This window comes from Schistocerca piceifrons, chromosome 2 (assembly GCF_021461385.2).
Source record: "Schistocerca piceifrons isolate TAMUIC-IGC-003096 chromosome 2, iqSchPice1.1, whole genome shotgun sequence".
NCBI lineage: Eukaryota > Metazoa > Arthropoda > Insecta > Orthoptera > Acrididae > Schistocerca > Schistocerca piceifrons.
The window spans coordinates 258414587-258428070 of record NC_060139.1 but is presented as its reverse complement, the minus strand read 5'-3'; the positions used below and the strand labels follow the sequence as shown (position 1 = coordinate 258428070).

Below are 13484 nucleotides of genomic sequence, written 5' to 3'. Positions count from 1 at the left end.
ACGAAACAATTGCTGATTTCACCCTATAACAAAAGATACTAACTAGGAATAGTCAAAATATATTAGAAAATCACTTACCTACATAAAACTAAGCACAAAATTAGATTTGGTGTTATATTCTTTAAAACTGAGGGCCAAACTTACTCTTTCACAAAAATCCAGACAGGGATTATACGACCCGGGACAACCAGGAGATCCGAGAAAAACCCAGGAATTTTTTCATCTGGGAGAAAACCGGGGAAAACCTGGGAATTTTTTAGAATTCCGGGAACTTTTCATTCTTCTAGTTTTCAGTTAAATTTTTGTAATTTTGACTGGGAAGAACCGATACTCTGACATAGGATATTACTTTATCCTGCTACTGCTGAATAATACTTCAACAATAAAACATAAACAAGATATTTAAAAAAAAAAAAAAACCCTTAAATTGCAAGGGGAATGCGCCACATACAACAATGACACACAGTGCTCATGCAAGTGCCTGCCAACAGCAAAATGTATCAGAGGCTTTAGAAAGACTATGCAATGTTTCATAACAGCAAATTGCCTCCCATGAGCATGAAGTCACAACTGTGTACATTAGATTTGTTGCAGCAGTTACGAGTGGACTCATGCGCAGTTGAGTCGCATTTGAATAGTAGATTCTCCTGCTTCCGGCTACAGGAATGTGACTGTTGGCTGTGCAAGCAGTCGCAGCAAGCAGCTAGATGCTACCAGGAAAAGGGGGCACCAAAGTCATATTCATGAGGAAAAAAAAATCTTGTTTCACAAAGCGCCTAGCATCCAGCGCACGTTGGTCTATCGATTGTTCATATTATTTTGAAATGCATCTTTGCTGGTTTTTGAACATTTTTAGTACATTTTAAGTTGATTTCTGAATGAATCATAAGTTGATTTTTGAATGTGTACATAGTGTATGTGATGTGTCTGTCTGGAGAATCCTCGTCCCATCTAGAAATAAACTTTCCACTGACAAAAGGGGACAGGGCTGTACGAGCTGAGTGGAGTAATTCTGAAAGTAACGCAGAAAACGTGTTGTACGAACACGTAAAAACGCCTAACCGGAGAATAATCGCGGGATAACTAAACTCATGATTCTGGCAGGGTTAGTGAAGTTAATCAGCGAACAAATTTTGACAATGGCAGGAATAGCTACAGATTTGGTGATGACAAGATTGTTTGTTAGAATGAGGAAGGAGAAGAAACGGGGACATCACACAAATTATGGAAGAATGTCAATTCCAAATTTATATAAAAATTTCGTGATACTACTTTTTGATCTCATGCTTGAGAAACTGGTGCGTATGAATGAAATCTGAAACTGTTTCCTAACATAAAGCTTTTTGCTTGTAGTAGGCCTAATAGGCATTTGATATTGGTACTTCGTGAATTATATTCTGTCATGTCATAAAAATGACCATTTGTGCCAAAACAGTCTCATTTGTTTGGTGTGTGTTACAAAATTGCTGCAGTATTAGAAAGACCTATTTTGTTTTATCTAGCAGACAGTGACAAAATAGACATAATCTTGGGCGTTGTTTGTACTAAGAACTTCTTCAGTATTAGATAGTGGCATTTCGATTTTTCATGTAGCAAAACGTTTGACGAACTTTGATGAGGTAATAGATTCTTTTGCAGAAAGGAAAGCACGCCATGTAAAGCTGTAGTAAGATTTGAGAGAAAAAATGCTAGGAGCTAAGGATTGGAGAAATCTGTACTTTCTTGCTTGTCTCTTGTCTTTATTGGTTATGTCACACACAACAGCAAGTTATTAGCTAATAGGCAATAAAGAGTGCAAATTTTCTGAAGAGTTCTTGTACTCCTGATTACAAATAATCCCATCTAATATTAATTAGGAGATTAAAAAATAAATAAAAAAAAGGGGGGGGGCACTCTGTCAAGCCGGCTGACTGGGAGCAGGAGAGGCACCGCAGGACATTTCAATTTCCACTGTCCTGAATATTGTTTGATGGCATTCAGTACAAAAAAAATACATTTAAATTTCACAGAGTGAAATACAGCGACATGCGACAGAAGAATGCTGTATGAAGAGATGTGGCACTGCACTTTGGCACACATAGGACAAAATACGAGTGTTGGAGCTTAAATAGTGGCAATTGTTTATTCACAACCAATGCAAAAGAGTTACATGCTTGCACCTGTTACTGCCCTTCAAAGTAGTCACCAGCATTGTGTAGAACCCGTTTCCAGCGATGTTGGAAGGCGTAGTACACCGTTAGCAGACCCTGTTCTGTTGATGGTGCGAATGGAGCAGTCTAAAGTTATGGTGATTCTCGTGTACGACTTCGATGGTATTATCCTAACGCATTACGTTCCTCCACGGCAGACCATCAATGCACAGTATTACTGTTTGTCTTTGGAGCATCACCTGCGACTAGCTTTGCGAAAGAGACGGCAACACTTTCTGCGCAACCCACCCATCATTTTGCATGACAATGCACGGGCACTTACAGCACAAGCTGTGGCTGGTCTGTTCGGCCGATGGGACTCAGAAGTACTGTACCATCCACCATACACCTCGGACTTAAGTCCTTGTCACTTTGATTTGATTCCGAAGATGAAGAAACCACTTCATGGCATTCGCTTCAGTAGTGTTTAAGAGATTCAACAGACAGACCGCTCCATTCACACCATTAGCAGAACAGGCTCTGCTAATGGAGTACTACGCCTTCACATTGCTGGCAACAGTTTCTGCACAATGCTGGTGACTACTTTGAAGAACAGTAACAGGTGCAAACATGTAACTCTTTTGCATCGGTTGCGAATAATTAGTTGCTACTGTTTAAGTTCCAACCCTCGTAACATGTCTTACATTTCCTGGAACACTTACTTTTATGTTTCAAACTTCTCTGAAAGATGTGTAGTACAAGATGAACATATTTTTGAAAATTCAATTTTTTTTAGCATTGACCCGGTTCGCAAATGTCGTAGATCCGGGGCTGATGTGCAGAGCAGTCTGAGTTATTGTGGGTAGTCTCCATGTGACCCGTGTTCACGTTTGGTGATTTTGCTGTTTCCCCTTTGTTTACTCTCACATCAAATGAAAACAAAACGGACATGTCTGGCCAAGAGTTATTAGGTGAATTAAAATACGTTCACATAATTATGGAAGGCTGCAATATGTTATTAGTTTCAGATTTTATTTTATTTCCACCATTCTGACAGTCAAGCACTAATTGCCTTGCAGAACAATGAAATTATTTTTGTCTGTTTGCTAAAGAAATTTGACCTTTATTAACCTTTTCCGCAGAGGTGGTCAATGTATTTGAAACGAAATGTTTAAATCCACAGTATTGGTTAGTTTGAATTGTTCACTGCATTTCAAGTGCACATTTTCATCTTTTAGCAAAAAATGGCTCTGAGCACTATGCGACTTAACTTCTGAGGTCATCAGTCGCCTAGAACTTAGAACTAATTAAATCTAACTAACCTAAGGACATCACACACATCCATGCCCAAGGCAGGATTTGAACCTGCGACCGTAGCGGTCATTCGGCTCCAGACTGTAGCGCCTAGAACCGCACGGCCACTCCAGCCGGCCATCTTTTAGCACATATGGATTATGCCATAATAAAGAACCAAACATGATATAATACAGTACTGGTGCTCCAAGAAAATTTACATCCCGAAAACCACACTGAAAAGCATAATATCAGGTTGAAGCTTACTTCATTGGGGATCTGGACATACGAATGTGCACTTTAAGCTGAATTATGCATTTTAGTATGGTTCACGAAATTCCAATGCCCTTGGAGAATCCTCTGATGTCTTGTTTCTTTTACCACATAATGTATTATCTTCTAATGTTTTACACGTACGTACATGCAGGCTTCCTATGTCATGGTGGCTGCGCAAGTGCAATGACACATGTTATCTGTGCTGTCTGGCAACTGCTGAAAGGAACCTGTTTCTAACAGGTTGCGGGAAAATATTGCGAATGGTGCTTTGAAAAGCGTTACTTTCAAAGTAACTTTCCTTTTATGTAAGTTGAACTATATGCGAGAATGTACCATGAATTTCTTAAATCACAGAGCATTTGACTCTCATTTAAAAATCAACTCTTTGATGACGAGCCATTTAGAAGAATTTCAAGTCCTGAAGATCAGATCTTTATTTCATTATTAAAAATTTTACTAGCACATTTGTGTGATGTATCTTAAAGTGTAACACGTGCAAGAAAGATCAATATTATATGCAAAAGCTTATCTTCTCTTGCAGCTTATTAACCTTAGAGACAAATATTATGTGTGAAAGTTTTGCTTTTCTTGTAGCAACAATATGTATGTTAATTTAAACTATTAACTTTCCCTGTTTGTGTGTTCGTGCTGCTTAACAGTGATGTTGCTGTTGACTGACTACATCACGTGTCCTATGCTCTGAACATCTGCTGTCATCTGCTGGCAAGATTACGTGACATGACCTATGACTGGCTTACAAAAGCACATCAAAATCTTGACTTTAATGACTGCGATGTGTGGTGGAATTTTAATGTATACTTTCATAATACAAAAATACACAGGTTACGTGTTACTGCACATCAAAGATATTTCCAAAATGTGTCTTTTTCCCTGAGTGCCAGGAAATCTTACGCCTGTGTATAAAACCATAACCATTCAAAGGATTGACAAGTTTTGCAGTTCCGAGGGAAAATACACTGTCACTTAACATGAAAAAAGTGTGTTTTCACCCAGGAGAAAGAGTATTTTTAACTGGGAAATCCAGGCATTTTTTTTTCCTTGTCCACGTATACACCCTGCCAGATTATACTCAGGTATGTTAATAGCACTTAGTCCGAAATGAAAAAACGAATTTAAGGAGGGAGGTGGCAAAACAAGGGGGGAAGTAAAACATATCCCAGCTTGCTTCATCACAGGTCGCCCTCTCTCTCTCTCTCTCTCTCTCTCTGTCCTAGATCTCTCAAAAGCCTGCTCTCACTCCAGGCCCTGCCCTCCTTGACTTATAAAAGAGGAAGAGGAGGAGGAGGAGGAGGAGAAGAAGAAGAAGAAACATAAGTCCTGAGACGAGGTCCTTCCGATGCCTCCTGCCCCCAGAGGTGCCGACTCCCCCCCCCCCCCCCCCCACTCCCCCTCATGCAATCTGAGACAGACTTCTTATTTCCTTGTTGGTGGCAGATAGTGACCTAGGGGTGTGTCTAGTTTTGCTCCGTTTGCCACCCATTTGGATCCCACTTTTGTGCTTATTCAATGGAATTGCAAGGTATACCACTGTCACCTTCTGGAGTTGCAATTCCTTATTGCCTTTTACTCTGCAGCTTCTCCTGGAATTTCGTTTTATTTATGCTCCCTCACCAATCCTTCATGGGCTCCATGGTTTGTCAGAACAGCGTCAGCCTTTTGAGGGCTTCCAGTGGCATCTGCACATTGGTCCACACAGATTTTAGCACCTGGCTCCCCCATCTACATCTATATCTAATCCATACTCTGCAAACCACCATGAGGTACATGGCAGAGGGTACTTCCCATTGTACCAGTTATTAGAGTTTGTTCTCATTCCATTCACATATGGAGCGTAGGAAGAATGATCATTTGTGTGCCTCTATGTGTGCTGTAATTCCTCTGATCTTGTCCTCACAATCCCTACATGAGCGATACATAGGGGGTTGGGGGTTGTAGTATGTTCCTAGAGTTGTCATTTAAAGCCAGTTCTGGAAACTTTGTTAGTAGACTTTCTGGGATAGTTTACGTCTGTTCAAAGAGTCTGCCAGTTCAGTTTATCATCATTTCTGTGACACCACTCTCCAATGACAGGTGTGCACGCGCGCCCACACACACACACACACACACACACGCACACACACGCACACGCACACGCACACGCACATGACCATTCTTGCTGCCCTCCTCTGTATACATTCAATATCCCCTGCTACTTCTATTTGATACGGATCCCACACACTTTAGCAATATCAGAATAGATTGCGCTGGTGATTTGTAATCTATCTTCCTTGTAGACTGATTGCACCTCCCCAGTATTCTACCAATGAACCGAATTCTACCACCTGCTTTACTCACAACTGAGCTTATGTGATTCATTCCATTTCATATCGCTACAAAGTACTACAGCCAGTTACTTGTATAAGTTTGATGATTCCAACGGTGACTGATTGACGTTATAGTCATAGAATATTACATTTTTTCCTTTTGTGGAATCCACATTTTTAAAGTTCTGAACATTGAGAGCAAGTTGACAGTCTCTGCACCACTTTGAAATTTTATCAAGATCTGACTGAATATTTAGGCAGCTTCTTTCAGATAGTACTTTATTACAGATAATTGCATCATCTGCAAAAAGTCTGAGATTACTATTAATATTGTCTGCATGGTTGTTAATATACAACATGAATAGCAATGTTCCCAACACACTTCCCTGAGGCACACCCAACATTACTTCTACATTTGACGATGACTCTCCCTCCAGGATAACATGCTGTGTCCTCCAACCGAAAAGTCCTCAGTCCACTCACAAATTTCACTTGGTACCCCATATCATTGTACTTTTGACAATAAGTGCAGGTGTGGTACTGAGTCAAATGCTTATCAGAAATCAAGAAATACTGCATCTGCCTGACTTGATCCAAAATTTTCAGCATGTCATGGAGAAAAGCATGAGTGGGATCTCACACAATGGATGATTTTGGAATCCCTGCTGATTGCCATTGTTGGAGCTCAGAATATGTTCTAAGATTCTACAACAAATTGATGTCAATGATATTGGTTGGTAATTTCGTGGATCACTTTACTACCCTTCTTGTAGACGGGTGCTACCTGTTCTTTGTTCCAACTACTAGGCTTGGTTTTTTGTTCGAGGGATGTGCGGTAGGTTATAGTTAGAATAGGGACTAACTAAGCCACTGATTTAATATAGAAATTGCCCTATTCCCCACGTTGTCTCCTGAACATCCCCCCCTTGGTTAGTTCCTCGGCCCTGGATTCATTTGTATCTTTTTCGGGGTCTGAAAGCCTCCATTGCTCCAGTGGTGTTCCATTGTTTGTTCCGCCCGCTCTTATGGGAATTTCCTAATGCTGATGTTTTTTACATCAATAGCTCTAAATTTACCAGTCACATAGGATATGCCTTCACATCTTCCATTCACACGGAACAACATCTCTTGCCTGCCATGTGTGGGGTGTTTACTGCAGAACTGATAGCCGTTTATCAGGCCCTCTGCTTTATTATAGACAGTCCTCCTGCATTTGAATTTCGTTATGTACAGTGTACAGGCTCAATGAGTGCCTTGCATGGTGCCCCCCCCCCCCCCCCCCCTCCCTGCCCATCTGTCTCTGCCACCCATGATGTTCTCGCCAAATTCATATTATTGAGGAAAAAGGACTTGTTTCACAAAGCGCCTAGTATCCAGCGCACGTTGGTCTATTGATTATTCGTATGATTTTCAAAAACCAACAGGGATGCATTTTTGAAAAAATTCTAAGCTGATTTCTGAATGAATCATAACTTGATTTTTGAATGCGTGCATAGTGCACTTGATGTCTCTGCCAGGGGAATCCCCGTCGCATCTAGAAATAAACTTCCCTGCAGACAAAAGGGGATGGGTCTATACGAAAGCCGAACAGGTGAATGCCAATCACTGTTTATGTGGTTGACTGGGTTCGCAAATGATCAGCGTTGTTATAATTACTAGCACATTCCATAGATTCAGACTACCAGAGTGGAAGTAAACGACTAACAGGAATAACAGGCAACAAAGATTACGTATTGCTTTCTCCGTGTATCCAAGAAAATGAAATTTTGACAGAAAATTTTTGGCCAGACCGCGACACTACTAATGGCCAGTTATACAGTCCTCGGCTAGCAGCTGCTAAAGTTCTATTCTGGGACTAGTGTGGAAAATGCATTGTACGAACAGGTAATAACGCCTAACCGGAGAATAAATGCGGGTTAACTAAACGGTTATTGTGGCAGGGTTAGTGTAGTTGACCAGAGAATAAGTTTTGACACTGGCAGGAATAGTTACAGGATTAGTGATGAAAAGATTATTTGTTAGAATGGGGAAGGAGAAGAAATGGGGACTCTCACAAATTATGGTAGAATATGATGACTCTAGATTTATATAAAAATTCCGTATTACAACTGTTCAATCTCATGGTTCAGAAGCTAGAGAGTATGAATGAAACGTGAAATTATTTCCTAACATAAAACTTTTTGCTTGTAGTAGGCCTAATAGGCATTTGATATTGGTACTTCATGAATTATATTCTGTCGTGTTATAAAAATGACCATTTGTGCCAAAACAATCTTGTTTACTTGGTGTGTGTAACAATTGCTGCAATATTAGGAAGGCCTATTTCGTTTTATCTAGCAGACAGAGACAAAATACATGTAATGAGATCGAGGAACCACATCAGTCTTGGGTACTATTTGTATTAACAGCTTTTCTAGTATTAGACAATGACATTTCATTTTTTAATGTAGCAAAATGTTGACGTACTTTGATGAGGTAATAGATTCTTTCCCAGAAAGGAAAGTACGCCATATAAAGCTGTGGTAACATTAGAGAGAAAAAGAAAGCAAGGACTTAAGGATTGAAGAAATTTGTACTGTCTTGCTTGTCTCTTGTCTTTACTCGTTTTATGTATCCTATATTTAATTTTATGTCACACAATGCAGCAAGTTATTAGCTAATAGGCTGTAAAGACTGCAAATTTTCTGAAGAGCTCTTGTTCTGCCGGCTGCAAATAATCCCATCCAGTATTAATTGCGAGATTTTTTTTAAAGAGGGGCAGGATGTCATACTGGCTGACTGGGAGCAGGAGAGGCACCACAGGACATTTTAATTTCCATTGGCTTGAATATAGTTTGATGGCACCCATTACAATTACATGTTTGAATTCCACAGAGCGAAATACAGAGATGTGTGATGGAAGAATGTTGTGTGAAGAGACGTGGCACTGCACTTCGGCTCACTTAAGACCAAATAACATGTCTTATGTTCCCTCGATCATATGTGTTTTATGTATCAGACTCTTCAGAAAGATGTGCACTACAAAATGATTTTTGAAACGTCTATGCAGTCGCTGTGGTTATCCAATATGTAATCTTCTTGTTTATTGTGTTTTCCTTTGACTATGCTATTTTTCTTACATTTGTCTGTTCCAAAAGCCATATTTACATCATTGCTGAATACTTCTGTTATCTTTAGTAATTGGTTGAGTTGTTGATTTGTTGCTGCCAGTAGTTTTAGATCATCCATGTATAGCAAATGTGTGATTTTGTGTGGGTATGTTCCAGTAATATTGTATCCATAATTTGTATTGTTTAGCATGTTAGATAGTGGGTTCAGAGCAAGGCAGAACCAGAAAGGACTTAATGAGTCTCCTTGGTATATTCCACGCTTAATCTGTATTGGCTGGGATGTGATATTATTTGAATTTATTTGGATATTAAGTGTGGTTTTCCAATTTTTCATTACTATGTTTAGGAACTGTATCAATTTAGGATCTACTTTGTATTGGTAATCAATGTATGCGTAGTGTAGCGACCTTTGTTTAGTTTTAGCTTGTTATGTCACCTCTGCATCTATTATCAGCTGCTCTTTACATCCTCGTGCTCCTTTGCAACAGCCGTTTTGTTCTTCATTTATAATTTTATTCTGTGTTGTATGTGTCATTAATTTCTGTGTAATGACTGAAGTTAATATTTTGTATATTGTTGGTAAGCATGTTCTGGGGCGATATTTTGCTGGGTTTGTTGTGTCTGCTTGATCTTTAGGTTTCAGATAAGTTATTCCATGTGTAAGTGTATCAGGGAATGTGTATGGGTCTGCAATGTAACTGTTAAATAATTTAGTTAGATGTGAATGTGTTGAGGTGAACTTCTTTAGCCAGAAATTTGCTATTTTATCTTTTCCAGGGGCTTTCCAATTGTGCGTAGAATTAATTGCTCGGGTGACTTCATGTTGCAAAATTATCACTGCAGGCATTTGTGGTATCATCTTGTATGTGTCTGTTTCTGCTTGTATCCACCGTGCATGTCTGTTATGTTGTACTGGGTTTGACCATATGTTGCTCCAGAAGTGTTCCATGTCTGTTATGTTTGGTGGATTGTCTATTTTAATGTGTGTGTTATCTATTGTCTCATAAAATTTCCTTTGGTTTGTGTTGAATGTTTGGTTTTGTTTCCTTCTATTTTCACTTTTTTAAATTTCTGCTTCTTTTCATCTAATTACTCTATCGCTTCTTGTTGTGAGATTTTACCTAACCTTTTTCGTTTTTTGTCTGATATTTCATTTCTTATAAATTGTGTTAGCTGTCTGATGTCTTTTCTCGGTTTTTCTATTCTGATCTGTAGCCTGTGTTGCCATGCTGGTTTTGTGGGTTTCTTCTGTGTGTTGGTTGGTTCTGATCTCTGCCTAGTGTGTATATTTAGTGTAGTGAGTGCTCCTATATAAACCAGTAGTTGTAACTCTTCCATAGTTGTATTTCATTTATTTTGTTGTGTATGATTGTATTGATAGTTGTAATTGTTGTTTCGACTTGTGGGTTATTTGGTGGTCTATGCAAGAATGGTCTAATGTCTGTATTTGTGTCTTTGTATTCTATATATGTCAGCCGAAATTTTTCTTCTATATCTAACATGTGTGTCACTTCGTGTTCTATTTGTGCTTGTTCTGGTGGCTGTCTTAAGCGTTCATTTTCCTCTGATTGTTTAATTGATGCCTGTTGTTCTTGGTTTGTTTGCTCTGGGATGTTTGAGTCCATTACTGTATTTTCTTCTTCTTCTTCTTCTTCTTCTTCTTCTGATTGCACATTATTTTGTTCCAGTATTTGTTGGACTTGTTGTTTGATGTTTTCTAATTCTGACTGGGGTATCCTGTTATTTTTGATTATTTCACAGATCTGATTAGCTAGCCATTGTTCTGTTAAAAATTTTAATTCTGGGTATCTGGTAATAAATGTTGTGTATACTTGTGATCTGTATCCAGTTGTGTTGGTTCCTAAGTTAGTTGCTTGGTAATAACAGAACATGAGGTGTTGGTTAACTTCATCTGACCATCTCATCCTCTGTCTTTGTTTTCCTTCTAGGGTGGTTGCCGGAAGCATATCCTGCAAAACACCTCTATTTGGATTTAAATCATTTTCCGTGTGGCTAGCAGTGTCGTTACCATTGTGGACGGACATAGGGTTCAAGCGTCATCCCCGACCATGACAGCGCTTGTCAGAGGCTTCATTAATTTTGTCCTGTACCAACTAATCACACTAAAAGGGGGGTTAGCCCTATTAATGGTTTGTTCTTTTCGTCACCTTTTACGACTGGCAGAATATACCGGAGGCCTATTCTTTTCCCGGGCCTCCACGGGATTTATTATTGTTGTTGTTATTATTATTATTATTATTATTATTATACCTGGCACTATTACTAACATGACTCCTGTTAATATCTATTACAATCCCTCTGGAATCTTAATTTTAATTCAAATCATGATAGTTTTAGTATCCTCTCATCCTTTTTTTCTTGAGGCATTTTCTTGCTTTACTGCTGAAATGATATGTTCACACTGTCCAACTGTTATCTCTAATACATACTGATTCTGATGTGGTTCTTTGAGTTGAGTTGCACCGGATCTGCTGACCCTTTTATTTGCATTATTACAGCTCATTTTCTTGCGTTACTTAAAAAAGATAAAACAAGCTCTTAATGTTGGAAAGTCAGAAATATTACTGGGTTTTCAGTATACTTAACCACAAGTATCATTGTCCTTACCTAGTGCAACCATTGCAGCGGCACGGTTCCTTTTTTGTCCTTTTACCTGCAACTCGTTGCAGCAGATCGCCGACAGGAAAACCGAGCAGAAATCTATTGTTCTGCAACTCGCACCGGGTTACATACAACATAACTATTCTAAGAATTGGGAAAAGGTCTTCATTTTAAATGAAAGGTGGAAATACTGGCAAAACTACGGTATATCCTGAAGTCAAGAATTACACCTTCACTGCCAAGCCTATGCTAATCCTAACAGAGTCACGCACAAACCCTTTCACTCACATTAGCAAGTTTATGGTAACGTATTTCCCGAAATCTGAACAGCTGCTAAACATGGATTGCTCTTAAATAAAAATCCTCTCCACTTTATTAAGTTTATCAATGTCTAATGCACTCAAGTTTTTGGTCACCCATCTGCTCAATATGTCACGCAGGAATTACTTTCTTTTCTCATACACAAAATTACTTAAAAAATCCATACTTTATAAAAACACATGGGAATAAATATGCCTTCACTTTAAAACACTTGTGAGGCATGTAGCGCAACTAAAACCAGCAAACTATAACTTTTTTCAGAGCTCATACTACACACGACCATACCATTGAAAGGCCGGGCTCCGACTACTTAGACTGCTGTAAGCATTCTCTATCTCCAAGAGAAAAGACACACAAAAAATATTCTGTTCTGATTGGCCAGTTTTCTTTAAGGCCAGTAGAAAAACATTATTCTCCCACATTAGTCCGCACTTTTCTTCACTAACCAATCAACAAATAACACACTTTTGAACTGTACTTTTTCTCGAAATAAATATTTAACATTCTGATATTTTGTTTATACTTTACGTTATTAACTATTTTCATTTGCATTCGAATTAGCTTTCCTTTTACCATAAACTTACTTCACATATTATAATAAAATATTCCCCGTCGTCTGCATTCACACTGTCTTAAAACTTTCTCACACAGCGTTCATTAGTAGAACAATGATCTATGTATTTACTTTAGACCACATTCACGTGTCATTCACACTGCTAAAAAAAGCATATACAAAACTGTACAAACATAAATAAACAATAAAGCCTTCAAGAATTAAACAAAACAATTCACAAAAACATTCTCTTGACCTGTTTCTTGAATGTCTGTGTCCGCTACTGTACTCCAGTGGATGAAAATTAGAACTATGTGCTCATCTGAACCCACTTCAGACCATCTGTTACTGTGCACGCATGAGTCATTCTGCCGTTACACGGGCTCTAGACAGGAGTACCATATTGTGCTGCAGCATTCATGTCAATTCATTTTTACTTTTTCTATTTCAGGAGCAAGCATCAGCATCCGCTGTTCACAGAAATACAGGAACATCAGCTGATTTACGTGTGGGAACAGCTGTTGCCCTCTCTAGTGTGGCAAAATACTGGGTTCTCACAAATTTATTTCCAAGTCCGCTTTCACAAGTGTACATCCAGCCATCTCGAGTAAGAATGTTGTTCTGTTTTTGTTTTGGTATGCATTGTTATTATTAATCTGAGTTAGTATTCTTGTAGAATGATTTGCTGATTATAAATTGAAAAGAGATTAAAAATCATTTAACTAAACATAATAGTTACTCATTAAATAATGTATCTTCTATGGTAGACAAATAAGATGATAACTGGGGACCTTTCTGATGTTGAATAGGTACAGAAAAAAGAAATGAGAAATGATGAGTGTAAGAGGGAATATAT

At 38.7% G+C, this 13484-nt stretch overlaps 1 protein-coding gene across 7 annotated transcripts in view; it reads left to right on the top strand.

Annotated features, from left to right (window-relative positions):
- Positions 1-13484, top strand: part of LOC124775117 (zinc finger protein 28-like) — a 209346-nt gene that overhangs the window by 34198 nt on the left and 161664 nt on the right. For all 7 annotated transcript variants that reach the window (XM_047249954.1, XM_047249955.1, XM_047249957.1 and 4 more), the window contains exon 4: positions 13080-13235. In XM_047249954.1, coding sequence (XP_047105910.1) covers positions 13080-13235 — 156 coding nt within the window. The remainder of the gene's footprint in view (positions 1-13079; positions 13236-13484) is intronic.